The following is a 27,857-nucleotide window of genomic DNA, read 5'->3' on the forward strand; positions in this document are numbered from 1 at the left end:
GACAGCCCAGATGTTATTGCACAAAAAGGGAGGCTGGTTATTAAATGATTGCAGACAGCCTTTAGATCGCTGATGGCCAATGATTAAAGTGAAAATCATGTGCATTTCTCTCCTCGCTTGTCAAATGGCCGGATGGGGCTAAGGTAGAAGCATACACTGTGCAGTTTCTTGTGGTTATTGCAATTGGTTTTCGGGGGGGGTGAGACCGACAACCGACTGCATTCACCACCAGCAGCAGCAGCACACACCCCTCAGCACCGGTGATGCGTCCCCGCGGCAAGGACACGGACAGCTCCTCGTCAGAGTCGTCTCGACTTTAGAATGGTGAAGAAATCTCTCAACGGCGGGGTTTACCCAACTCAAGCCGGAGAGAAGAAGCACAAAGTCGGGTTCGTTGGGTTGGACCCCGGTGCTCCTGAATCCAGCAGGGACGGGGCGCTGCTCATTGCGGGCTCGGAAAGCACCAAGCGGAGCAGCATCCTCTGCAGACCCAGGTCCAGCATCTCCACCGGGAGACCCAGACCGTCGAAGAAAAATGCCAGCTATCGGAAACTACAGAATTTCCTCTACAATGCGCTGGAGAGACCGCGGGGATGGGCGTTCATCTACCACGCTTATGTGTAAGTGATGTTGAGTATGTCATCGTGGCCTTTTACTTTGGGGCGCCGTTACTGTGTCGGGATTTTGGGGAGCTGTTATGGAGTTTTGCGGGTTTTCCATCTCCTACGTTTGATCAGATGGCGCATTTAAGTGTTAAGCGTTGTCATGCTGCCAGGCTGCTGTAGCCTGCTTACAGGAGGGGTGTCACTTCACCTGCATAACTCCTGCTCTAACTCTTCATATCGCTGCATCTCATGTTTATATCATACTGACATGTTGGCTGATCTGCTTACGATGATGCGGGACATGTCTGCAGTGTGTGTTTGATATGTGGCCACATTTTACACTGCTTAGAGTTTCCATGTGTTGCGGCAGCATTTCAGCACCGCTGTCTGTGAACAGCTCCGCACAGCGTCAGTACTTTCACTAATTAACGTTGCAGTCCAGCTCTGCACAGTCATGTGGACTCTACATACACTGTGCAGGCAAAGGGAGTGTTCTGGATACCACAGTTAGTAACCAGACAGTCTGTGAGCTTCTTGTAGCTCGAACATGATACTCTGACTGGTTTACTGTGTGTGTCTGTGTGTGTGTGTGTGTGTGTGTGGTCTTGGTTGAATACAACGTCTTGACTCCAGTGAGGCCCTCATAAATAATATAGGTTGGAGATCAGTGACCAAAGAGCCAAACAACCCCCAATGACAACAATCCTGAGATATACAGATTTAGATCCTGCATTTCCCATAATGCAACCGATAGCATCTTTTAAGTAGAGCCTCCCTGCCTCATAACCGCCCACATCACCCAAACTCCATGTCTGAAAAGCAGCAGCATCTGTTTAAAAGATCCTGTCATCCATTATCAGTATTTTCTCTGAGTTGATAAAGCTCCTCCAGAGCTGCAGAAGACATTATTCAACTGTTTGCACAAGCTGAGTGGTTCTCCAAATGAACACAAAACTGACCTTTGGGTGTAAAATCAGTGGAGTTTTCTTTTACGTGTAACTTAGTGTAGTTTTGTGCATCCTATTAAGGTGAGATACAGTAATTGCAGTGTGATAGCTCTACTCTCCAAATAAAAGGGGGATAAACTGCAGTAGGTAGTTTACCCTCCACCCATGCCTGAATTCTTCCTACTCAGTGATACGCACGCTTGGTAGTGAGGAGGTGAAATGGCCATGGCATTAAGGAATCCACTGTGTACAGCATATCGACTCCCCAGAGACAGCTGCATGCCCAGAAGTAAGCCTGTGCTTTAATGTGAAACCACACACACACACACACACACACACACACACACACACACACACACACACACACACACACACACACACACTCGCACAGGCCCTCTGGGTGCTCTTGAAATATTAACTGAATACTATAGCAGCAGGCTGAAACTCCGTCTTCACCATTTGTTTGGCTTTTTGGGAGATCTTTATTGACCAATGTTGCTCTTAGGAGACTTATGGCTGAATCTAGTGCAGGCAGCAGTGGTGTTTTTTGTAGGATATTACAGCATTTGGAAGCCTAACTACAACAAGCAACCTAGTTAGAATAGGGTCAGCTGCAAAATCCGAATCCTCTGGAAAGTATGTTGTAAAAGGGTACACAACTCTACAATAATACAAATGAGTCTAATCTTAAAGGGCACGCAACACATCTGCATAGACTAACCACAACTCGGCCTCTATTCCATTTGTCTGTTCTATGCATTATTCATAGTCACCACACTTCATTTAATCTCCCAACTCTTCCAACCAGCTGATTTATAAAACTATCATGTGCTGACTTCAGTCAAATCTTTCCCCTCCTCCTGTGTTCTTCAACTTATCTCTGCTCCAAAAGACAGTGTTGGGCAAACAAAAAACGCCCCCGCCACCTTGAACTGACAAAGAAGGCTGTGCAAAATGTATTCGTGCTCAGGCCACAGATATTTCTTTTTGACATGTGTCCTGCTGAAATGTTTGATAGGTGTTTTCTTCCTCTGCCTCATTTGTAACGCATGTGTGAATGATCAATATGTGGAACATGAGTACCTACGTATAGCCAGAGTACTCTCTGCCTTGCTGCCTCTCGTCTCTTTCTCTTTCTTTCTCCCTCTATCTATCTAGCTGTCTGAGACCAAGGCCACCCTTCCCCTCGTGTTCTGTCGCTGGTCCAAGTTCGACATCAGTTAAATGGGAGAGACACAGTGATCCACAGTCAAGGATATTGCTGTGGACCTAAATCTTAAGCTTGGACATTTTGAATTCTTATAAGTGAAAAAGAAAACCTTCTACAGCAAAAGCTTCTTCCAGCAGCCTGCGCCAGAACGGTTCTGATTCTGTAAGGAGTGCCAATTTGCAAAAAAAGGCTTTTAATATGTCGGGTTCATCGTTCAGCTACATCCTATACTGATCTATCCAAGCGATGGTATATTCCTGCACTGATAGAGACATCTGATATCTTCACTGATTTGGCTTCAATAGGAGCCTCATTACTGTGTGCTCTCCTGCGGGAAGCACCAGCTGTGTGAGAAAACTGAAAGGCCTCTGCAGCTGTAACATGACAACATGTGTCAGTTCTGCACCAAAGTGGAACAGACGCCTGCTAGTGGAAAAGAAAGCAAAGAGAGGAGGGCAAAAGAAAGAGTTCAGAAAGGGATCAATCAGTGAAAACAAAATGAGTGTTCTGTTAAACTTTCATAAAGTGGTTCAGAGAGACAGATTGAGGACGTGGTCCAGTTATTCACTATTCTGCTGAGCTGGCCGGCTGAAGACAAACTGGGGAAGAAATAAGGCGAGGACAGAAGCAGACAGATGCTGGCTGCCAAGTCGCTGCAGATATGTGATCGAGTGGTCTGTTTTAGCAGAAGCAGGGTCTGAATGCTGAGTCCTGTAGTTATGGGCTAGGAATGGATTGTGCCCCACTGTGATTTTGATGAGAAGCCCCAGAAAGCTGTTAGGATGTTTTAATATTTAATAATGTCGTCCTTTTGGATGTTGATATGAAGCTTTCATAAAATGCACCCTTGCTCAATTTAACGCACACAAGAGGTTTTGCTGCTACAGCCTTACCTGGTCTGCATGACCAGTTAGCTTATGGGGGCTAATGTTAGCAAACATAAGCAAACCTTAGATAAATATTGCTGTGAAGCTGACATTACAGAGTCATTTGGCTGACTCTTCTTTACTGGTGCTACTGTTGCACACTACGTTTCAGCATTTATCATCATCTTTTTGGCCACAGTGGCTGCTGTTCAGCAAGAGTTACAGAGGCTAACTTAAAATTAGTTTGGCACGTGTTGTGAATTCATTGATGATGTGACAACAAATGTGGTACCACTTTATGTTAAGGTACTTGTAATAAAGCATTAATTAATATATAAGGAGGGGCCTTAAAAGATGCTTTTTTTTACATTAAAATATGTTAATAAGACTATATAAGTGTTAATGTGAAACACATGTACTGTTAGAGTATATATTTATAAGCACTTGAAACAAGAAACTTGTTAACAGTTTATAGACGGCTTAAGAAAGTTAAAAATTATTTGTTATAATTGTTTATATGATCACAAACACATCTATTATTAAGTTTAACTAAGTTACATATAATGTCATTGTTAACTATTTACTAAGCTTTTGTTGTTGCTTTCCTAAGATTTCTAAACTTCATTATTCATTTTTTTTGCAGTTAACTATGCATTTATTAACAGTTCATCGTGCTTTTTGGGGGTACCGGATCTAAAGTGGGAACAATGCTTATTAAGGTGCCCAATCTACTTTACTGTTTTGGTTCAGTCTCACTGGTTTTATGGTGTGATTTTTGGATGCAGCAGGCAGCTGTTTTTTCAACAGAAAGTCTCTGATAAACCGGATGTACACAACCTGCCCAGCTCGAACAGACAAAGTTAGGGACTAGTTGATGAACATAGTAGAAAATTAAAAAGCTAAAGAGCCAAACATTTCCCTCAGGCCTCGGTGGAGACCAAAAACAGAGCTAAAAGGACTATGACTTGGACCTGCATTCATCCGATGGACTGTTAATGTTGCTCCATTTCTGGCGGATGTGTAAATAGGCCACTGTACAAGTTTGCCCATAAAAGGTGATATGGATGAGGGATCCCTCCTCTGCTGTCTTTCTTTTTTTACCCATCCTTTCTTTCCTATTATCTAAATCGCCTTCACATGATTATCATATTTTGGGGTGCCAATCCCACACCAAATAAAAATGTAATCCGTGATTTTGCAGATAGATAGAAAACTATTAAGTAGTTTAATAAAGGATCTGCTGCCCTGCTCCTCCCAGCTTCCTGTTTTTTTTTATCTTTTTGACATCTTATCCACATAAAAAAATGCAAACTCACTTGAATCTCTTTTTAATGGAACAGGCTTTAACTGCCTTCAATTGCATTGTGTAATATAGCATTTACTGATGTACAGTAGTTTTCACTTAGTAGACTGCTCTAAAGCCAAGGAACATTAGTTCAGAGTGCAGGCTTAGTGGGTATTATTGTTCCCTTTCTTGGTTCATTCATTCATTTGCAGAATACTTTTTATTTTGCACATGACATATACAAGAAGTGAAGACTTCTTTTCCTAAAGCAGAATTCCCCCCCCCCAGTAATGGCTGCGTGCACTGCAATGTACCTATGTGGCGAATAAAGGAACACAGTGACAGCAGGTAGCTACACTAGCAGGGCCACTCGAGTATTCATTTACAAAAGATTGGTTCCCCAGAAGGTCATTATCACCCTCAAACATCCCCCTTTAGGAGCCCACAGAGTGGACCCCGCAGTGCCGGCATATGGTCTTCACCGGCACTATTTGCGTAGTGAAAAATCCCCTTCTTCCTTATTTGCTCTCCTCGAGTTCGTCGCAGTCTAAATTTAGCGTGATGAGTATGTCTGGGTAGGCAATGTTGTGCTGAGCGGGGCAAATCAATGTTTCTTTATCTGCAGCTCAGGAGGAAATGCAGGCTTTTCTGCTTCCAACAACAGCCCCCTCAGCTTGATTGATCAATAATCACGTTCCTACTGATGTTGTCTGGACCTTGCTGGCAACGAGAGAGGAGGTGTGCTTGTTGCTGCCCGTGGCTGTTTGTGGACTGCAAGAGTGAATGTGATTTTTACTCAAAGTGAATTTTATTGGGGACAGAGGTGGCAGATGAGATGGCATATAAATAGAACCCTGTCATGTGGGTGTTTGTGACTAGAACTGTTTTGGTGGTGCCAGAATGTTACTTTATGGGTAGTTGAAACAGATGTTGATATAGATATAGAATCAGACACAATTGATCCTTTTATGATTAGGCCAATGGAATGAAAACAATTTAGGGTAATGTAATAATAAATATGCATCCTACTGGAAATTTTACTTTAAGATATTAATTGAAATGAAAACCCTTATGTTTCTTGCAGAGAGTTAGGTGAGAAGATTGACAGCGTTCTTATGTCTGTTCGCTAAATATGAAGCTACAGCCAGGAGATGGTTAGCTTATTAGCATTGATGCTGGAAACAGAGGGAAACAGCTGGCATGGCTCTGCTCAAAAGTAGAAAACCCACCTACCAACACCTCATTCACATTAAATATTGTTTGTTTAATCCATACCAAAACAACAAAAACAAAGTGTAAAAACACCAAGTTATGGATTTATAAGGGGTTATGTGTGGGACTATTTCACTGTGAGCCACGCTAGTCAAATAATCTTCTTATAAGGAATAAACCTGCCTCCTGCATGAACTGTCCGTAGCTAAAAAGGGTTGGAATACGCTACTGTATTTTGGCCATCATAGTGATACTTGAAAAGTATTTTCTGAGGTGGTATGCGGTGTAAAAAGTTTAGAAAAACACTGTGTATATGATGGGTCAAATGCAGAGGACATATTTTAATTCAGTGTATGTAAAAAATGACAGAGAATGTGACAATAAAGGCTAAAAGGCCCTGATTCTAATGAGAGTGATATCAGTCTTCTCATCTAACCAGTGTATTTTCTAAGGTTATATCTTTAACAGAGAATTGCTGCCTTAGCACAGTTTCACATTATGTATTCACATACATTGTAGTCAGACGCTGTTACTCTCTTTGTACTGTCCTTTCGAGACCTCATGTATATTTGACTATGTCTCCCAGCAAGACTTTCTCATCAGTGTCTATGTATATCCAGACAGCATGAGGGAGAGGTATAAATGAACCTTTAGAGACTTCACCCTGCTGATGCTAATGGGAAGGATAGGCGGGTAGCTGTGGAAGCTAATTGTCTGACTGCTTCAGGAGGCAGGTTCTGTCCCTCTCCTTTATCAGCAAGTGTCTTCATTAGTAGGTACTGATGAGCTTGGCAAGGTCAAGTCAGGAAAGTTGCATATACTGATGTCCAGTTAGACTCGCAGCCAGCCAGCTTCTTTGCCCAAGGCATTTTATTTCAGTGGTCAGACATTAAGGAATAAAATAGAGTTATATTATGGTAATTTTAGAACAAAGAGGAGCCTTTATTTCTTTTGGTACTACATGGAATTAATTACTGGGAAAGAAAATTGTTTTCGTGCAATCTCATAGTGCATTTGTTCTTGCAAGCTAAAGCAAACAAGTGATATCAATCACCTTGTTAAGGTATCAGCATGATCAGTGTAGACCTATTTATGTAAGTGTTTCCAGTATACATAAAAAAATGTTGGTCTTCAGATGGCCAAATGATAATCAATGTGACAACTCAAAGTGCTGTAAATGGCAAGATGTGAAGCGTCTGACTCTTTGACTAACGGACCTTAATATGCCTCATGGCTACAGTTGAAAAGACCAGGCTTCTCAGGGGGTCACAACACAATGTTTTTCTGGAAAGCATGTGATTAGAGCTCAAAAACAGTTCAAAGCTTATTTCAGTGAATACATAAAATAAATTTAACACAGTGACAAAGTGTGCACACGTCATTTGCACCTTCACTGTTGCAGGAGAAGGCGATGGAGGTGATCATTTGGGCATCACATGGGTGCTAAAAAGAGGAAGAAATTATTATTATTTCTTTTACCATTTCTGGCATATAGCTGAGGTATGTCAACCACTGGCACAATAGCAACCTGTCAAAAAAATGAAATTAAAATCGTGAACTGGAATAGAAGTAAAACTAAATCTAACACAGGGTTGTTGTTTTAAACTGAGAAAATCTATACTGACTGTTATTCCAGTATACCACAGACAACTTTCAACAGCTTAGAATTAATATTTAGATAAAATAATCCAAAATGTACTGACAAGCTGCAGATTTAACACAGGATGTAATAAAAGCTTTCACTATTGATGAAGAGCTCACCTTTCCCAAGTAAGCCTTAAATGCTGTAGCCATCAATGATGTATGAGATGCCAAAAACACACGTAAACTGTAAATGTAAGAAACAATGACCTCAATCTAACCTAACGAGGTAAAACACTGGCAAACTAACACAGCACTGGTGCAGCTAGAGCTGAATGTGCTAAGAGCTAATGTTTGCTATTTGTTAGTTTGTCTTTATGCCTCTGATGAAGAATTATAAGGACTATAATAAAGACGCAGCTTACTGTATGGACTTCTACCGTTGCTACATATCATTGATTACTGTCATTTCATTTTAATTGGCTGTCAGCCAGTGGCCACTGCCAAGACTCTGATATGACCAAACAGAAACTGACGCAGCAAAATAAGGGAAATCTGGCCAATTCTAGCACAAACCAGATAGGGAATCCAGGGAGGATTGATGAGGGCTTGATGAAGCATAACAGAGAGAAAAAACTTAGATGACCTTGCGTGTGAAAAGCAGATGCTGTTGATGTTGAGCCAGATTCACTCTGAACTGAGAGGAATTTGTGGTAAAAGCTTCCTCGAAGACAAGGTTCAGAGGCAGAAAATGACTTACTTAGACTACCAATAAACTATATCAGGATTAAGACAGTGAAGACATTTATCTTGTTGCATTTGTATTTTCACAGTGAAGCGTTTGCTTCTGGCTTCTGAATTGCTGAACAGATCGTTGTCTGAGAGAAGAGATTCTGCTGACCATATCAAGTCTAATTAATTTAAGCTGTTACTAAATCACAACTCAACTTCTAAGAAGGCTGTTTTATGTGAAGTGCCAGCCTTAACATGGGGCTCTTGCTAAAATTGTTTTTTAGATTTGGAATGTTTTGATGAGAAATGTAATCCTTAGGGTTAGGGTTAAAGAAAGAGGTGAAATTTTGCCATGACAGCCCCCTTCAATATTTTTATATTAATAGACCGTTTTGACAGCAGCCATTTTGTCATAAAATACTATATAGACAGGTGTTACCAGTAATACTAATTAAGGTTCCATTCAGGTAAAACAGAGTCAGGGTGCTGCTATTATGTTATGTTGGCTCATTGGAAAGGATCTCCTTAAAATATACAGGAATGAAGTCACACAAATAAATAACAATATTCTCCAGCATTACACTGAAATATATTCCCACTCTAACAAGTTATCTAACAATAAACAACTTGCCATTGGTAAATCGAGCCCACATTAATAATGTATTATATGACTTTTTGTATGGCAAAGGTGTCACAATAGTGATGAACCCACAGCTCTACGGAGGACACGACGATACATTCTAAAGTTGCTCTGTGTCTGCTGGATGTAATAGTAATGTAAATAGGTATTATTAACATTAATCGTAACAACCACCCCATCATTTCTGCATTTTTTGACTGATGTGATGTAATAATAAACATGCTGTATGCATGTATCTCATTTCCCTTAACTGAACTTGACAGCTGGTCTCTATATACATATAAACTTGTTTCATAGCAAAATGATCATTATCTCCTACTGTATGTTGGTAAACTGCAACACTTTAGTGTAGTGTAACACCTGATCCTGTGCTCAAGAAACACTCTGTCATTCCACAGTATCTCTGCTATGATTAATGTTGGTTGCCCCTGCGTCTTTTAAAATCCTGCATTGTCCCAGTATTGGGTTTCACCAAGTACTCTCCATTAGCTCTGCTTTGGATTCCTTCCAGAAGATCTTTTCTGAAGAAAGTCCCTGAGGTCAGCCCAGCCATGCCTCTTCCTTTGAAATCACATGTTATCTTCCATCCAATAAAGCGTTGTCTCAGCCAGTGTTCTGGAGGTGTGGCTTCAGAATTGATTTTCTTCCAAACCTCTTTAATGTCTAAGAATCACATCAGTCTACTTAAAACCCTTTGCCCTCTCTTTACTATTTTATCTAAAAGAAGCATTGGTTTTTATTGATCTTTGAACAGATTTGTACCTGCTTTTTGGACATTTGGTTCAACGTGTTGTCCTGGTCTTAACAAAGACTAGTTAAATCACCCCATTAACCCAACATTAACTCTCATCCTATATTGAAAAAACGTAATATGATAAACAACACTAATGACTAAAGATTGATAATTTTTTGTCTTTCCAGTGAAGAGTTACTGACAGCCTGATACACTCACTCTGTCCTTTGAGACTTGGCACCCTGAAGCAGGCTGGTGACAATGTCAGCAGATGTTCTACACTCACTCACAGGTTATTGGATCTGTGCTACACTTGTGTGCAAACGTGTTCACATAGGGTCACTCGAGGTTTCTTATGTGAAACCTTAATATGACTGAATCTGATTCATTCAGTGAAATTCTGTATTGAAATGAGCATTCAACACACCTAACTTAATCTGCTTGCCTGTTTCCAGTTTTTCTATTTAAAGTTGCAACAAGGAACTTTCATTTTCTGTTGGTCCTGGGGGCTCCACGGCCTATTTATCTGATTTAAAAAGGAATCCGACCCAGTGACAGGCATTAAGAATACCTACATAACAACTGTCTTCTTGCTGATGGTCTTTGTCATATCAGTCATATAGAGGCATCAGTATCAAACTGAGACTGTTTTATAAACAGTTAAAAACCCCTTGTAATACGTTCAAGCTTTCTTTGTTATTTATTCACCAGTTCACCTATTTAGTCATCCTAAGTGAGCTGCGGTTGTTGATGCAGTTTGGCTTGTTTCCACTAATGAAGGCGCCACCCAGGATCTGCAGCTCTAATTATTCATTCAGTCCCCAACTGTACCCACTTAAGCTTTAGAAATTGATCAGCAGATGGTATATTATGCCATCCCAGCCATCACACCAGCTGAACATTAAATCCAATGTGGAAATACCTCAAAGTTTTGGTTCGCCCATAATGGTATTTAGTCACACAGATAGTAATGCTTTTATTTTAGTAGTCCGAGTGATAACTGTTGACAGTGGTCTCTGGTTTATCCAGATGAACTAGAGATTACTATTGAAATGGAAAATAATAAAATTGTCCTTCTGTCTGCCATTTTCCATTTTTCCAAGTTTCAGAGGTGAATCTAGCATATATAGATACCACTAGTAGTAAGTTAGAAATATGTGAAGTGACCCTTAAAGATACAGGTAAAATCAGCACCTTTTCTTATATTACAGTTCCAATCATTCATTTTACTAAACTGTGTCTTGATTTTGAAGTAATTGTGGAATATTCATCATCAGGACAGGAGACATCAGGACATCATGGGTTGTGTCTGCTGGACTGACAGATGTCTTGGCACATGGTGGTTGCCATCTGCTTGACAAACTGAACACACAAAATTAGGATTTTTTTGGCTTAACTGACAAGAATGGCAGTGAGCAGTAAACCCAACCCCACCAGAAGCCTTTCACTGACACCACAGAGGCTAAATCCATATGTTTCTACAGTCTGGGGTTATAAATCAAGCCAGCTGTTCAACTAAATATATTGAACTTCCTACCTGTACCTAAAACTTGACTAACTTGATTAACAGTGACATTTTTTAGCCTTAACTGTTTTTGTACTTTTCCCCTATCTCTTCCAGCTTCCTCTTGGTCTTCTCCTGTCTCATACTTTCAGTCTTTGCCACCATCAGAGAGTTCAAAGATAGCTCAGAGAGTGCCTTGTACATCCTGGTAGGTATCCTTGTATCTGCTCTATATTCCATATACATCACATGTGACGTGGTTGACTTTCACTGTTTTGGTTTCTTCCACAGGAAATTGTGACCATCGTGGTGTTTGGAGTGGAGTACATTGTAAGGATATGGGCTGCTGGCTGCTGCTGTCGATACAGAGGATGGAGAGGGAGGCTAAAATTTGCCAGAAAGCCTTTCTGTGTCATAGGTGAGAAAACAGGGTCGGTTTGTGTTTTGCTGGCTGTCATTTTTCTCACCTTGCTTTCTCAGAAGAACGCAGCACAGACACATTACTGTGTTTTTCCATTCCTTCCATTTTCAAGTGCTGGAGGGTTTGAGCGAGGATATTATTACTATCTTTGTTATGCTTTCATGTGATTTTCAGCATATTCTTTGCCTTGAGGTTATGCTAAAAACAAGGTGAAACTAGATTTGTAACCATAGAAGCCTCAATGACAATTCAAATACTAGTTATCCCCAAGTAATTGTTTCAAGTGTTCAGTTGTAAGAAACATGACACTCACAGTATACTCTGAAGTGTTGCTAATACAGTCTGATTTGATCAAGGAGATACTATCTCTGGGCTCCCAGCGAATGTGGACTTCTATGATTGTGTTTCACTCTATCTCTCCAGACATCATGGTGCTGATTGCCTCAGTATCTGTACTGGCAGCTGGATCTCAGGGCAATGTTTTTGCCACCTCGGCCATCAGGAGTTTGAGATTCCTGCAGATCCTGCGCATGCTGCGTATGGACCGCCGCGGAGGCACCTGGAAGCTGCTCGGATCCGTAGTTTACGCCCACAGCAAGGTAAACACTTTGTTCACCAGCGGTTCACTAAGACTAGGGGAGCTGCCACCCCAGTTTGGTGTCAAAATGGTGTCAAATTTAACACATTCATTTAGATTAATTTGAAAAAGAAGGTATTATTTTACATGAATTCACATTTATTATTATTATTCACATATGGAAAAAATTTGGACAGTGCATATGATAGACTTATTTAGTATTGGGAAATAAAACCATTTATTAATTTTTCCCCCTTTAGATATTTCTATTCAATGTTTTACTAGTGTACCACAATAATGTTTTTTAGTTCAAATATCTTCATTTGATAGTGTTTGCAATTAAATCAGCATATATTTCTGCCACACATTAAAGCATCTGTGCTACCCTCTTGCCACCCCATAAATATTCCTCTAGATCCGCCACTGACCAGGAGTTGACCATATCTTTAATGAAACACCTTTCTCAGTTTTTTATTCAAGGGTTAGTATTATCAGTCTGCCATACATATTCAAATCTGATAAACACTACAGTCAAATTAACTAAAGGTTCAATGGGCAATGAAGTCAGAGGATTTCTAGCAAAAAAGACCTGATATGATAAATAATATTTACTATAAACAACACTGTTCTTTACTGCCTTATCTTTAAAAAATAGCCAGATATTTTTTACACAGAAAAACATGCAGAGGGGGTGAAAGTAGTTTTTCAGCCCTGAGTAATGTCTGTAATCTTCCTTTCAGGTTGCATACAGCCTCAATAACCTCCATAAATAAACTAGGTACGCCTGTACGTTGCCCAAGAGGCAAAATCCAGGGCAAGATTTTTAAGTGAGGGAAAAGGGGGACATGTCCCAGCCATCCAGTAGAAATTTTATCTTTGTGTGGAGCCCTATCAAAAATTTGTTTGAGAATCTTCATTGTGAAGACATTCATTTGTATAATAAGTTATTTTATGCCAAATCTTCTGTATGAATATGCCACAAAATGAAGTAAAGATTTGAACAAAATGGACTGCCTCCTTTTTGCTTCTTCAAGACTTCTTCATCAGGCTAGCAAAACATCCTGTTACCACCTCATCTGTTATCTTCTTTATCATCGTTCTCTTTTCCTGGAATCATACCATCACCCATATGTTGAAAATACATTTAGATACTTGTTGTTAGCCAACAAGTCGATCAGGTACAAATACAGGGTAGGTGTTAATCCTCTGTGCAAGTTTAAATCGAACTCTGAGTCACTAGTATTTAAGCCTAGCTCTGAGACTTCTTCACATGGGTTTTGAACAATCAAAGTAGCTGCAGCCATTTATCTTCTACTGTGCTACTTTAGTGACTCACTGTTTCCAGTCACGCTTCTTCCAAGTAATTCTGCAAAAAAAGAAAACATAATTCCACTCAGTTTTAGTTTAATGAGCTTTGAAATAGAATTATTTGCTCTCACTAATAAGCTGTGGAAAAGGTTCAACTGTGTGTGTGTGTTTGTGTGGTAAGAAGGAGGGAGAGTGGTGTGTGGAGTCGAGGGAAATAAAGACGTTTATGAAATACTTGGTTTACCACAGAGGGCATGCGACTCACATAACCACGCCCAATATTATTACAGAATGGCCATTTTTATCCATTTACAGGGGTTACATCAGCACTTTGCAAGGCTTCCTCAATGACACTTTATTACTTTGGATTCCCTGATGTTTATTGTATTGGTTTTCTCTGTAGGAGCTCATCACAGCGTGGTACATAGGCTTCCTGTGTCTCATCCTGGCCTCATTCCTGGTCTACTCTGTGGAAAAGGAGTCAAATGATGAGTTCGAGACTTATGCTGATGCTCTTTGGTGGGGACTGGTAAGACTAAGCTGAAAAAAGGGTCTACAGTAGTTACATCATTCTCTGGTGTACGCGTCCAGTTTCCCCCAAATTCTGTTACAAAATATCTACAACCTCTGTACCATGCCTCTCAAATCAAACTGGTGACTTATGGTGATTTATCTTTTCACCAGATCACCCTCACCACCATTGGCTACGGTGATAAGGTTCCCAAGACCTGGAATGGGCGCTTGCTGGCAGCCACATTCAGCATGATTGGAGTGGCCTTCTTTGCACTTCCTGCAGTAAGTATCAGGGCTCGTCACGATTACTTTTAACCCAGTGTGGTTAATGAAATAGTATAAGCTTAAAGCCACACAATGTAAGATTTGGTATTTGTTGTGATTTGGCGCCACCAATGTCAGAGTGCAATTCCGCTAAATATTCTGTAAATATTGATGCACACTGTACATGTGCATTTGTTATGATTACATTACCTGTGATCAAAAACTAGCCACACATCAAGCACAAGGGACAGCAAGCCAGCTAATATTACATACTAGTCCAATAGCAAGAAGACCAACTTGCCGTCTGTCTTTCAGCCTTTTATTTCACAAATTAAATATCACATTTATTAAAAGAAACACTAATCGATATTCTTATGTTAACAACGGATCGAATGACTATGTAATGTGAAACATGTTGCCCATAGTGATGAACCAACAGAGAATTTCCACCTAATGCAGTGCCATTTATCTCTATGAAGCATTTTAGCATCTTTCAGCTCATTCTTTTGTTTTAAGGAATACAGCTTTTCTGTTTTGGTTTAGTCCTACTGGTCTTTTTTTCACTGTATGCTAACACTAACCATACCTGTATGCTGGATATATAAACACACATAGGCAACTGTTGGCTAGCACAATATCAGTTTTAGAAAGTAGTATGTCAGTGTGATGTCATGTAGGGGCCAAAACAATAATTGAATGTTACTTTATAATGTTATTATTTGTAACAAATAAACTAGTGTGGGATTACATGTAATACATCTATACAAGTGTCCAGTAAAGAATTTCAGCAGTAACAGACCTTTGTCATAGCAGACATTTTGAGTTGCCATAGCAGGAAAAGTGCAGGTGGAACAAATGACACTAATGATCATGGCTGAGTTACATTTGATTGTCTCAGTGAACCAGCATTCATAATATCAGGGCCCCAGACCTGAGACACCTAAATACAATGCAACCATTGCTAATGTAATTATCTGTACTTCCCTGCTATGAAGTGTCTACTATGAAAAATGGATATATATGTTGAAAAAGTACTTTATATGTTGTTGTGCACCTTAGCCACCTGACAGGTCTTTCAGTCATTTATGATCCTACTCTAGTCAGTCAGAAAAATTAAAAATAAGCACTCTGTTACATTAGATTTGCTGTCTGTGCTACAAAAGTAAGCTAAAGGCTCTAAATCCACAAACATGCAGCTATTTTTGCACTTCATTCAGAAAGCTCCCATCTTGTGATGTTAAAATTCCGGTCACTGATGTATTTGTCAGCTGCTGTTAAATGTTTGGCGTTTCACCTGAGATTTGAAGATGTCAGACTCAGCATGAAGCTTTGAGTAAGCAGCCAAGAGCTGTTCAGTCTATCATACATAAAAAAAACTGTGGATTGCTGTATCAGCACTGAGTTAACAGGAAACTTACTACTTTTGCCATATCGACTTATGGCTCACAATTAGGTTACCTTGAGGCTTTGAAGACAGGTTCTTTTGTTTGATTTGCTTGCTGGTCTCTGTTGTAGAAGGACTCCGCAAGGTGTTGGAGAAGAGACAGCTTGTTGATGTTGCAATTACAACCCCTGGCCTGTAGAGGTCAATAAAGGTCACTGATCATTTTATGGGATCTCTGCGTCACTATAGGGTATCCTGGGTTCTGGCTTTGCCCTCAAAGTCCAAGAGCAACACAGACAGAAACATTTTGAGAAGAGACGTAACCCTGCAGCGGGCCTCATCCAGGTACACATCCAAGAAAAACTGTATGATAACACCATATATCTCTCTTTTGTGCTCCTGACAAAAAGGTAAAAGAAATACCTTTTTATTTCTCCATCCAGGGTGCTTGGAGGTTTTATGCTACCAACCTTTCCCGTACTGATCTTTTAAGCACTTGGGATTTTTATGAGCAGACTGTAGCTGTTCCAATGTACAGGTAAGTAATAAAACTGTCTGAATAATGCTGAATATTATTTCAGCATTTTCAATTAATACAACTGTTTCCCCAGATCACATTCTGCCATCTCTCTTGAAACTGGAAAGCTGAGAGGAAATCTGAGCCTACTGAGTATCCTCATCTTATTGTATTCCAAACTCCCTTGTTGGATCTTGTTGTGAAGAATCATACACTGGTGTGACGTTTCACTTTCTGCTTTAATAAGGGTAATTTTACAGTGGATGCGGCTGCTGTTGGCAGTGTCACCTGGCCCTCTTTGAAATGCTGTTCAGAAGACAAACACTGCCAGTGGCTACTTTGTAAAATTAACCACCCATAATTCTGTCCAACTGTATGAATCAGCAAATGAGCCGCTGTGCTTGACTTTCACAATGCAGATGCGTCTACAAGTAGAAGTTTGCTGTTTGTCTGTTCTTTTTGGAAATGGCATCATGTTCGGTTTTATTCCAGCAGTAATTTAAGGTGAAAAGGTGATGACCAGCAGAATAGATAACTGCCAAACTAAATGGAATTAGCTTTAAAGTGCCCAGTGGCGAGCTCTAATCTTTTCAACACTGACTTGGTCAAACTGTCTTGACAGAATAATAAAATGCTCTTTGTCTTTTCTCCAGAATTATTCCACCTCTGAATCAGCTGGACCTGCTGAGGAATCTAAAGGGCAAATCATTCAGGTATAAACATGACAACAGAGCCACTAAGGTGATGATGATGATCTCATGATGACGAGGATGTCAAAATGCTGATAATGGGGATAACAATGATGATTATAATTTTGAAACAGAGGAAGAAGACAGATTTGAAAATAAATAATTTGTCCTCCATGTTAAAGCTACACCTATCAATATTATTAAATTATTCATGACAAGTTTATTGTGTCCTTCATAACTTTGGTTTTCTGGTCTGCAACTTTACTGTTTTGGTTCACTCCCATAGGGCTGTTTGTGGACATAGCAGACATTATTGATTGATGATTTACAGCTGCTTGTTCCCCATAACTCAATGTGTGAAAATATTTTAGTGTCAAAAATCAGTTATTGCAGGTTTAAACAGATAAACAGATAAACAGATTCCATATCCATATCTAGTGATGAAAGCAGCGCTGGATTATATGAATGTTTTGTTGTTTTGTCTTGTTTTGCACCATCACAGCTTTTTACCATCCAGCAGCTAATATTTCTCTGGGCATGTTTCATGTTGCTCGAAAAATTATTCTCAGAGCTAATGCAACTCATCATGGTGCGCTTATGACATACAGTGTAAGAAGTGACTGACCTGCATCCTCTAACAGTTGGAATCTTCTCTCCTCACAGGAAGGAGTCTCAAACAGAAACCTCTCCAAGGTCTGTGATCTGATTGCTTTTGTTTCTCTCTCTTCACCTCCCTTTGGCTTCTCTTCAATTTTGCTCTTAGCTGCTGCTGAGGCACTCTTCTTGGGGGAGTGTGTGTACTGTATATCTGTCTGTGTGTGTGTGTGTGTGTGTGTGTGTGTGTGTGTGTGTGTGTGTGTGTGTGTGTGTGTGTGTGTGTGTGTTGGGGGTTATTGTAAGTCCTGCGTGTCAGACATGTTTGTGGCTGTGTGTTAAGTGCCTCCTTCAAGAACGGTCCTGCTGCATTTGCTCACATGGTGCTCAAAGATCAGCTCAACTTTGGCCTAACTCCCAACTGGCAGCTTTATTAAATATTCACCAATAAGCTGTTCTTTGATAGCTTTCAGCATCACCTTGGGTAAAAGTGATTTTGAACACTTTAAGGGCCTTGCTTGATTTTTGTCACACTGTTTTTGACAAAAGAAACAAGTGTAATTTATGACAATGTCGTAACACTTTATCATGACTTAGTCCTTTATAATCCATCTGCACATTTTGTTGAACTATGATATGAAAAATCAGCCCGAAAACCTCATTAGAAAGATGCTGGAAAAATAAGGCCTGTTAATTTACAACATGATGGACCATCAGGTTGCAAATGAATTATAAATTATAGTTAAAATAAAGTGTTACTGGCACCACAGTATGGCACACACTGCTGTTTTTGACTGTACCCACTGCTATTTTATCTTTTTGTGTCTCCTCTAATGCCCACCACTCCAGTAATGAAAATGCACACAAAGACAGACTTTGCGGGTGCTGTCCGAGAACTCTTAGGTATAGTTGCTGCACAGATACTAACAACTGCACTGCAAGTCTGTGTGTCTCCTTACATTCCTACCTCTGTTCCTCTCCCTCTTTAAACAGACGCAAAAGTAGAGGAATGACAGAATAACAATACAATCTGACTAGTTAACTTTTTATAGTGTTGCTCTGTCAGTGATGTCTACATGAAAACTTAATGCTTAAACACAAGAGCTAATCTGCCCACACCTTTTACCTTTTTCTCTGAAAAAAACGCAGATATACATCCTTGTTTACTGCCTTGTCACAATTGATTTATGGTTTCTGTTTAATAATGTCTTTATGCAATTGATTTGCTTGCTGCCTTTTTTTGCCTATTCAGCACATATAGACTTCTGTTCAGGAGGCGAGGTGCATATTGCTGAGTACCTAATAATTGGTTTCCTTTGACTGATTCCTGTGTATCAGGCGGAGCATACAGTATGATGGTGAATTATTTTGCATGATTTGTGTTCACTTTTTGCATAGAGTGAGGCCACAGCTCTTCCGTTTGAGACGTGCACTGTCACTTTGCTTCCCATGCATGCTTGCTTGTAGCTTCCTGCTGCTTGCCTGACCCACTGAATGCTCCACTGTGTTCGTATGTGGACATGGCTCCTTCTGCTGTAGGACATTGCCCATTTTGCGTTTCTGCTGAGGTAAGATTTACAATCACATCAGTGCTGAATTCCATCAGTTCCCTAGATTATGCTTAAAACAACAAAGTACTAGGATAAAGACATTTAGTTACAGATATTTATTCACTTAATTAAATTATGCTGTAAAAAAAACTTGGTTCATTCGTTCTTCTCATTACTTGCTCTCTGTAGTCGGAAGGCCAGCCTGAAGGACAAGGTGTTCCCCAGTCCTTCCAAGGCTCCTGTGGCAAAAGGGAAGCCCCAGTCTCCAGGGGCAGAGGACAGGACAGAGGCGAGTCCCAGCAAGGTCAGCAAGAGCTGGAACAACCTGGAGAACCGAGGGCCAAAGCACGCATTCAGAGTCCGGGGCAGCACCTCGCGCCAAAACTCAGAGGGTGAGGGAACTTATAACCTCAATAATGAGCCTTCCATTACTTTTATATTTAGAATATTTAATATATAGGAATGTAAATTATTTATTTGCTCTATAATATTATTCATGTTAAGGAAGAAAGTCTCATGAAACACCAAACTCTGGAGAGAAACTGACTATTTAACATAGGTTTGCAGCTTTCCAAAGGAATAGCCCAACATTTTAGGAACTACGCTGATTCGCTTTCTTGCCGAGCGTTAAATGAGAAGATCAATACCGCCCATGTCTGTATTGTAAATATGAAACTACAGCCAGGAGACTATTAGCTTAACTTAGCATAGAGACTGGAACCAGTGGTGAACTGTCAGCCTGGCTCGGTCTAGAAGTAACAAAATCCACCAGCACCTGTAAAGCTCACTAATTAACGCCTTGCATCTGGTTTAATTTGCTTAACACCTGTATACAGCATAAAAAGACTAAAAGTCTAAATGTTAGCTGTTCTGTGAGCTGTACTAAGGCACATTGTTGCTTTGAGCTAAATGATAACTTCCGATTGCTAAGATGCTTACTGTGTCAATGCTAACACCATGATGATGATGAAAAATAACAAGCAATTGGCATTTACTCAAAACCACAAACCTTATGCCTCAAGGAGAACTCAGGCATCATCAAAGTCATTAGTGTACATATCTGGGAACCATGAATTCCTGTACACAATGTTATGCCAATCGGTTGTTGAGATATTTCAGGATAAGAACATTTTGATCTACCATGCTATAAGAAATGTCAGGGGACACCAGAGTGCCTTGGAATCATTCTTTGAGGACCAAATGTTGTGGCACTCTGGACCACAGGGTACTGACCACCCCACATTTTGATCTCCAGAGCCAGTTGCCAAGACGGGGGTCAGTGCTCAGTTTTTGAATGCTTTAAAATTAAACATCACAAAGCTTTACAAGCTCACAAATTACCTCACCTTTGGGCAGATCCAGCCTTGCTGTTTCCTCCTGCTTCCTGTATTTATGCTAAGCTTATTGCTCGCTAAGGATGGAGGGTGTCACCCTTTGAAGCTAAATTGTGATTTGTGATTTTAGCTGTAGAAAGAATACTCACTTGATGGTCAAACTACTCATCAAACCTCCCAGCAAGAAAGTGATAAACGTAATCCCCAAAATGTCAAACTGTTCCTTTAAGCTATGTGACCATATTAAACTGTAGAGAAACTCTGGGCTCCTTCAAAGTCTTTCAAATTACAAATCACATTTCAAAGAAGAAAACAATTCAATTCAGTAACAACAAAACTGCATTGTTGTTTTACTGGCAGTTTTCATACAAAGAAAGATGCCTTTATAATATCTTTCAGTGCACACAACAGGCCTTCATAAAAAGCTAATATACATCCAGTATTTTAACAAGTCACTGTATTGGTCAAATTTTCCTTCAGTTTCCTTCATTAATGCCATTTTTCTAAACCAAATCTGTTGGCATTTAGATCACAAGTTATTGTTGATAAAACCATGTACAGTATCTTACTTGACTATTGCTTAAATTGTTAATGCTGGAAATTTCCACAGTTCTAAATCAGTTGTAGGATATTCATCACAGTGAGGCTCCATGCCAGCTCAAGGCCAGCAACTCCACAGCTGTGTGCTGAAGGAGGGTGTTGAAGGCATTTAGAGTAATTGTTAGCAATCAAGCCTCTCCCTTTAAGATGCAGTCTTTGTGCAGACTTGTCTTGCAGGTAATTGCTATATAGTTTGTCCTGCATGTATTGAAACATATGAAGAAGATGGGGCCATTTTCTCAACACACTAAAACCAACAATTCAACATTGTACTGGGGTGACAGAGGTCTGTTTGTGTCCGGCCATCATTTATTGCTAGAAAAGCCCAATTGCATCCATATGTCATCCAGGCCACTGTATCACTATCAACAAATATACTTCTTCTTTACCATTCTTTCTGCCTTTTTGTTAAACAATTTAAACCAATTCTCATTAGTTCTTTTTCTTCTTCCGCTTCATGGCATGTTAAAGTGCTGATTGAAATGCAGGACGAAGACTTTGGACTGAAGAGTTCTCCAGGTTAGATAAGTCATCATGACATGTCTTCAATTTAGGTACTCTGTAATGTATATTTTACCATATATGTTATATGAAGCTTTATAATATATGTAGTTTGTTAAGCATAGATGTAAGAGAAGAGAGACCAGCCCTTTCAAACATGAACCAGAAACCATTCAGTGGACTCCACAAGTTCCCATGTTTGGAATTGATTTGTCTGCCATAGTCATCCTGCTAGAATCCATAACAAATCTTTCTCCATGTCTCTCCTCTCTCTCTTTTCGCAGCAATTGAAGGTTTAATAAGTAAGACATTGGGATATTTTGTTGGTTGGCTTCTATGGGGGAAATAATCAAAAGAAGTCGGGTTCACCGGTCTGAGAAAACCTGCATGCTGAAACCTGCTGAGATTTGTTCACTTGACATGAACCCTTTTCATTTTGATTTTTTTCTTATATGAGTCCCCTCCCCCCAATAATGACTGAAGACTGAAGCATGATACTAGCAGAGAACACGCATGTAATGATTTAAGTGTTTATTAGGATCCTAATAACGCCATACACATGATTATAGTATTCATTTACAGTAGTGGCAGGCAAGTTAATGTGGTAGGCAAGTTAATTGTGGGTTCAAGTCAAGTGGTGCCAAGACAATCCAAAACCAACCCAGAGACGAGATGCCCAAAAGCCGCGCTTTACGTTGCATGAAGAGACCTCACTTTCCCTACCAGATTCTCATCTAATTTCTGATAAACAGTGATTAGGCCTTTGCCTCTATGCAATATGCTGCAAAATCCATAGATTAGCCTTCTGGCTAAACTCAACATGCTAGTCTAAATGCTAATCTAGAGTGTAATTGGTGGTGGGAAGAGAGTACTTGTCATTAAAGGTTCCAATAAAGCTTTATCCCATCAGCACTATCCTTCAATTCTGCACCAAGTCTTTTTGTTTTGTTGTTCACCAAAGCCCACTCACTACGCTCACAAACTGGCTAACTGGCTTGAAACCAACTTGGTAATTGAATTTTGCACCTTTTGAAAGCTAAAAGCAACAGCTCTGCTTTGCTTCTGCTGTGGACACTGGTTGTGTGGAAGCAGATGAGATATTCTTTAAGAGTGTCCTTCTCTTTGCTCTGTAGAGGCGAGTCTCCCAGGAGAGGAAATTGGTGATGATAAGAGCTGCCACTGTGAGTTTCTCGCTCAAGACTTACCACCAGGCTTGAAGGTTACAATAAGGGCAATCTGGTAAGGATTCGCTTTAATACCTAGTTTTTATGGTTCTGCAATGTTTACTTCACCCATGGAGACACAATAGGCAATTACTGTTTGTGTTTATGTATTTTCCTTTAGCTTGTGGTCATCTATGGTGCAGGTTTTACTAGCTCTGACTGTGTTTAAAGGATAATTCCAGTTTCAAGATTTACTCTTTTAGTTTTACATGGTTACATTGCTAAACAGATAAAAGAATGCAAGCAGTTCAATATCCAGGTTATTCAAAATTTGTATATCAGTATATAGTATATATTAGTATATGATGGTGATGGTACATTTTACAGACAACTTTCTGGTTATACTTTGACAAACTGACTTTACTGTAATCGAGTGTGCACAGTTTTCCTTTGCAATTATACATTGTTTATATTACTATTATATTACATTTTGTAGCACTGATTTGAGTTTTATCTCCAAATAAAGTATTTGGATGTAATCTGGCTGTCTGGTTGTCTACCTGTTTCTGTTTGTTTGCCTCATTGGACTTTGTTGCAGTGATATTACCATGTTGCCAGATCTCAGCCAATACTTTGTCAGTGTTGTTATAACCGAAAGGATGATCAGAATTATGAGCTTCTTAATTCAAGGTCCACTTACTAGATTTTTCCAGAGCATTCAACCACAGCTAACAGTCTCTATCAGTGGGAGGAGTTTTCTCAGTTGTCAGTGGAGTTGCCAATATACAGTATGTCCACCTGTTATCACTTGACCAAAGATCCACACCTAGGTCACATGATGACAAGTGAGCCAACTTGTGAGATGTGGTGGGAAAAGCTAGTAAGTGTGCCCTGGGTTAAGATTATTTTGTCCAACTTTTTATTACCCTTTAAGAAAGAGTTTTCTGCATCTGCTGTGTCAAATTGGTATGACTGGCATTTTTAATGAAACACATTTTGACATGTCACAGTAGGAAAAGCACTGTAAATAATTAAATTAATGATGGCTGAATTCCATTTAGCTGCTTCAGTTTCAGACACTGGGTATTGTTGATACTGGGTCACGGGACACTTAATTAATGTTACAAGTAACACCTGTGCTTTTCCGACAAGTCAAAATGTGTCACATGAGAAAAAAAAATGTGTCCTCCCTCAGCATCATGAAGTTTCTGGTGACAAAGAGGAGGTTCAAAGAGAGCCTGCGGCCTTACGATGTCATGGATGTGATCGAGCAGTACTCTGCAGGTCACCTGGACATGCTGTCTCGCATTAAGAACCTGCAGTCCAGGCAAGTACATTCACAGTATTTACAGTATATTTACACCGGTTTAAAATCTGACCCACACTCATTTAACACGTTCACTGTGAGCCTAATGACAGGATGGATATTGAGTATACATGGAAGCATTTTCAGAGTTTTTTATTTGGTTACATAATTAGAGTAGAGATGTGTATCAGTAATTGTTTGTGGTGTCACTGGATACACACATGTTGTGACACACAAGTCATTGATATGCCTGTTTCATTTGTCCAACTACATGTGTTGTATTCAGGTCTCAGTTTTATATCTCTAACCTTTATATATCCAAATATGATTCACTCCTTCAGCTTTGAATGCGTCACAAACTCATTTTCGATATGACATTGATGTATAACTCACATTGTTTTCTGTATCAGTTTTACCTCCTGCAAATTAGCTCCTCACATTTTGATCCCCCTGAAGGTCTAACATGTAGGATAAATATATTCCAACAGTGAAATACATGCACTTTGCATCCTCGAAGCAAGTCGGACTCACTGTATGTCTCGTGTGTGTGTGGAATATATTGAAACTTGTACTCCATAGCTGATGTGATTCCCACGTTGCTTCATTTTGCATTGCACTCATATCGTCTCTGTGTGCCTTGCCAGGATAGATATGATTGTGGGGCCCCCTCCCCCATCAACACCTCGCCATAAGAAGTCCACTGAAGGTCCTAGGTTAGGTTAATAGACTGCACCTCTAGAATGACCGTTTTACCAGCATTATGCTCCTAATACCATAGTCCAGATATTAAAGCAGTTACATGCTACCTTATTATTTTGATTGACGAAACCCCTTTTGAGTTCAAACCACTTGACCTGTCTCATTTGGCTAATAATACGTGCTCAAGCAAGATCTTAAGATATTAAATAAAATCAAGAAAGGTGTTTGATAAACAGTTTTATATGCAGCATTTTGAGGATGTCACTTTAGCTCTTGGGTCACGTTATATCAGCTGCTGTCAAGAAAAGGCCAAACAAAGAAGAAAAAGTGAGACATCCCGCGGCTTTCTTACCGAATGTTCATGAGCTATGTCATAGGGCCTCACTCAACAGGGGTTTGACAGTGCTAGATGCTTGCTCTCACACTGGAGAGACAGAGGGAGAGCTCCCCCAGTAGGTTGCAATGGAAATGAAGCATGAAGCACAACAAAAGCATGCCAAGTGATGCATTTTGGCCCCTAGACAAAATGTCCCCTCTATTCACACTGTTAAAGACTGCAAAATCTCATAATGCATGCATCCACACCCACCGTCCACCTGAAGTCAATACTAGGAAATGCTTAAGTGTCAGGCCATCATTCATTCATTCAAAACATATTCGTAGCTTGACGAGTATCATCAACATAAACGCTTTCTTTACCTTATTCCCATGCAACAGTATTTCAAAGTATGGCATCATGAACTTTAGTTAAAACAAAAGGGTTAAACCCTTGTGGCACAACAGAGTGTGTTTTTTAATCTCAGATATTACTTTTCTCAAATGCTAGAGTTGACCAGATAGTTGGTAAAGGTGCTAAAGCTGAAGGAGAGGCTACAGATGACCAGAGCATGATGGGACGTCTGGTCAAGGTGGAAAAACAGGTACGAATGTTCCTTCCAGGTCTGTAAAAGTCTTACAAGTTGGTTTAAGGTCAAACATGGCTGGTGATTGAACTATTTCTTTATTTTGTGTTTTTCCGTCTCCCTGCAGGTGGTCTGTATGGACAGGAAACTTGATTTCCTGGTCAATGTGTATGTGCAGCGTATGGGTATCCCTCGTTCAGAAACAGAGGCCTTTTTCAACTCCAAAGAGCCGTATCCAGCCCCGCCTTACCACAGCCCAGAGGAGAGCAAGGTGGAGAAGGAGGATAAAGAGGAGGTAAAAGAGGAAAAGGAGGTGAAGACATGCTCTCCTGCAGATGTCCCGTGTTCTGATGGGTCTCTAGAAAAGAAAGATCCTTTACTGGGTCGGTCTGTGGCGATATCGGTGGGTACTCCCTCTGGCAGCCACAGCCGTCCCTCTACCTCCTGGCAGCACCAGCTGCAGCATCCCCTCAGCCAGCCCGCCTGGAACAGCAGCGTGGCCAACACCCCTTCACCAGTCGGTGGCAGCGGCGATCATTCGCCCACCCTGTTCCGGCTCCCGCCTCCACCTGCTGCTGTCCACGACCGATCCTCCTCCGGCCCGGGTGGCAGTGGCAGAGAGAGCAGCTCCCAGGGCAGGAGGCGCCACAGGAGGCAGAGGTGTCAGCAGGATGCCACCGCTGTTGAGAGTGACACGTCTCTATCCATCCCGTCAGTTGACCACGAGGAGCTGGAGCGTTCCTTCAGTGGCTTCAGCATCTCCCAGGCTAAGGAGGACTTCTTTGGGCCTTCTTACTTTACAGGCTCAGGGGGGGCAGCTGGAGCAGGGACTGAAGCCGCAGCTGGACCCTCACTCTGTGCCAGGGTCAGACCCTTCATAGCAGAGGGAGAATCAGACACAGACTCTGACCTCTATGCTCCCTCTCCTCTGTCCTTCACTGGAGAGGTCTCATGTGGGGAGAGGGCATGGCCAGGACTGAAGTAGGTCAGGAAAGGACTGTTCTGCCTGGAGAGAAGAGATTGACGCTTCACTTGCCAACAGAAGACCTTTCATGAGACCTTGTAGCCAACTAACTGACTGTTGATGATGCTATTACAGACTATTGTACGTTAAGTGAATGGTTACGATTAGGTGTTAGGTGTATTGCTGAAGATGGTTAAAATATTAAAACAAAGGGGTTGTTCTTTATCACCTTTTTGGTTTGTGATGTAACACTACAAGCAATGCTTCATTACAGTTGCATTGTATCCATAAAGATTTTGATTGAATAGGGGAAAAAAGCTATCAAGGGACATTTCTTTAACTTGTTGGGGACATCTTTGTTGCATTTATTAGTAATGAAAGGTACATGAGAGTGTAGAGGTGTGAGAGACACATATTTTGTCATCAAACTTATACTTTTACATTGATTTTTATGGAACATACAAGATAAAATCACTTTATTTTATGAATAGTGAGTGCATTTCAACACTTCCACTGTTATACCAACCACTTTCAAAATATAGTGGGAGTTAGTAATGCAAGATTGTTAAAATCACATTGGTTAGCATAGTGTCTTGATAACTTCTATACCTTTGAATGACTTGAGGTGTTATGATGCCAAAACCTTAGCTATGATAATCAATTAGATTCTCGCAGTGTAAAAAAAAGTGCTTGCTTTTCAGCATCATTAATTGGTGCCTGGTGTTTACTGAATACTGCAGAAGAACTCCCCTCAAAGTATTGCAGATACTTCCCCGTCAATAAACCAGTGAAACTACAGCATGGCATGTTAAATGGTTGATTTAAGGACTGCGTAACCACAAAACCAGACAACAGCTGCGAAAAGTCAGCAGAATGATTCCACGATTGTTTTTCTTCTATACTGGCAAACAGAGCGGTGAATAAAACATTAAAAAGTGCATGCATGACTGGTTTCAAGCCACGACGTGTTGATTTTTTTTATGGGGCTTTGCTTGAATTCCAATCATGTAAATGCAGCCCGAGCTTGCTAATTTCAATGGCTCTTCTTTTCTGGGCAAATACGTCCATCAATTATGTATACATGAAATACAAAGGCAGAGGTTTAATGTCGCATATGGAAATGAAGTGCTCATACATTGTGTATTGTTATCACACAACATGCGGTGTTGAAGTTGGATTGAGTGGGGCATTTGTTACTCAGACACGATGGCATTTAGCCTGCAATGCATTGGTCAGTCATTTAGACTCTCTGCTGC

General features: G+C 40.4%; 2 protein-coding genes across 14 annotated transcripts in view; one reads left to right on the forward strand and one right to left on the reverse strand.

The window, feature by feature from the left end:
• The window catches only part of ampd1 (adenosine monophosphate deaminase 1 (isoform M)), a 207,229-nt gene extending 190,314 nt beyond the window's left edge, over nucleotides 1-16,915 (reverse strand). Inside the window, exon 1 of the mRNA XM_051426521.1 lies at nucleotides 16,911-16,915. The gene's annotated coding sequence lies outside the window, so the exon portion shown is untranslated. The remainder of the gene's footprint in view (nucleotides 1-16,910) is intronic.
• Nucleotides 184-27,539, forward strand: kcnq2a (potassium voltage-gated channel, KQT-like subfamily, member 2a). 13 transcript variants are annotated; one of them, XM_051426493.1, is made up of 19 exons: nucleotides 185-620; nucleotides 11,433-11,523; nucleotides 11,607-11,733; nucleotides 12,160-12,335; nucleotides 14,025-14,150; nucleotides 14,306-14,416; nucleotides 16,032-16,127; nucleotides 16,226-16,320; nucleotides 16,953-17,012; nucleotides 17,652-17,681; nucleotides 18,432-18,485; nucleotides 19,322-19,524; nucleotides 21,538-21,585; nucleotides 21,852-21,869; nucleotides 22,701-22,806; nucleotides 23,926-24,057; nucleotides 24,681-24,749; nucleotides 25,562-25,655; nucleotides 25,765-27,539. In XM_051426493.1, exons 1-19 carry the CDS (start codon nucleotides 322-324, stop codon nucleotides 26,620-26,622), a joined length of 2,793 nt encoding a protein of 930 aa, XP_051282453.1. In that variant the 5' UTR covers nucleotides 185-321; the 3' UTR covers nucleotides 26,623-27,539. The 13 variants fall into 13 exon arrangements, 12 of the variants coding, with proteins under 12 accessions (XP_051282461.1, XP_051282453.1, XP_051282463.1 ...); XM_051426494.1 differs by lacking the exon at nucleotides 21,538-21,585 and having other exon boundaries at nucleotides 186-620; XM_051426495.1 differs by lacking the exon at nucleotides 18,432-18,485 and having other exon boundaries at nucleotides 186-620.
• The last annotated feature ends 318 nt before the right edge of the window (nucleotides 27,540-27,857 follow it).

This window comes from Dicentrarchus labrax, unplaced genomic scaffold (genome assembly GCF_905237075.1).
Source record: "Dicentrarchus labrax unplaced genomic scaffold, dlabrax2021, whole genome shotgun sequence".
Lineage (NCBI taxonomy): Eukaryota > Metazoa > Chordata > Actinopteri > Moronidae > Dicentrarchus > Dicentrarchus labrax.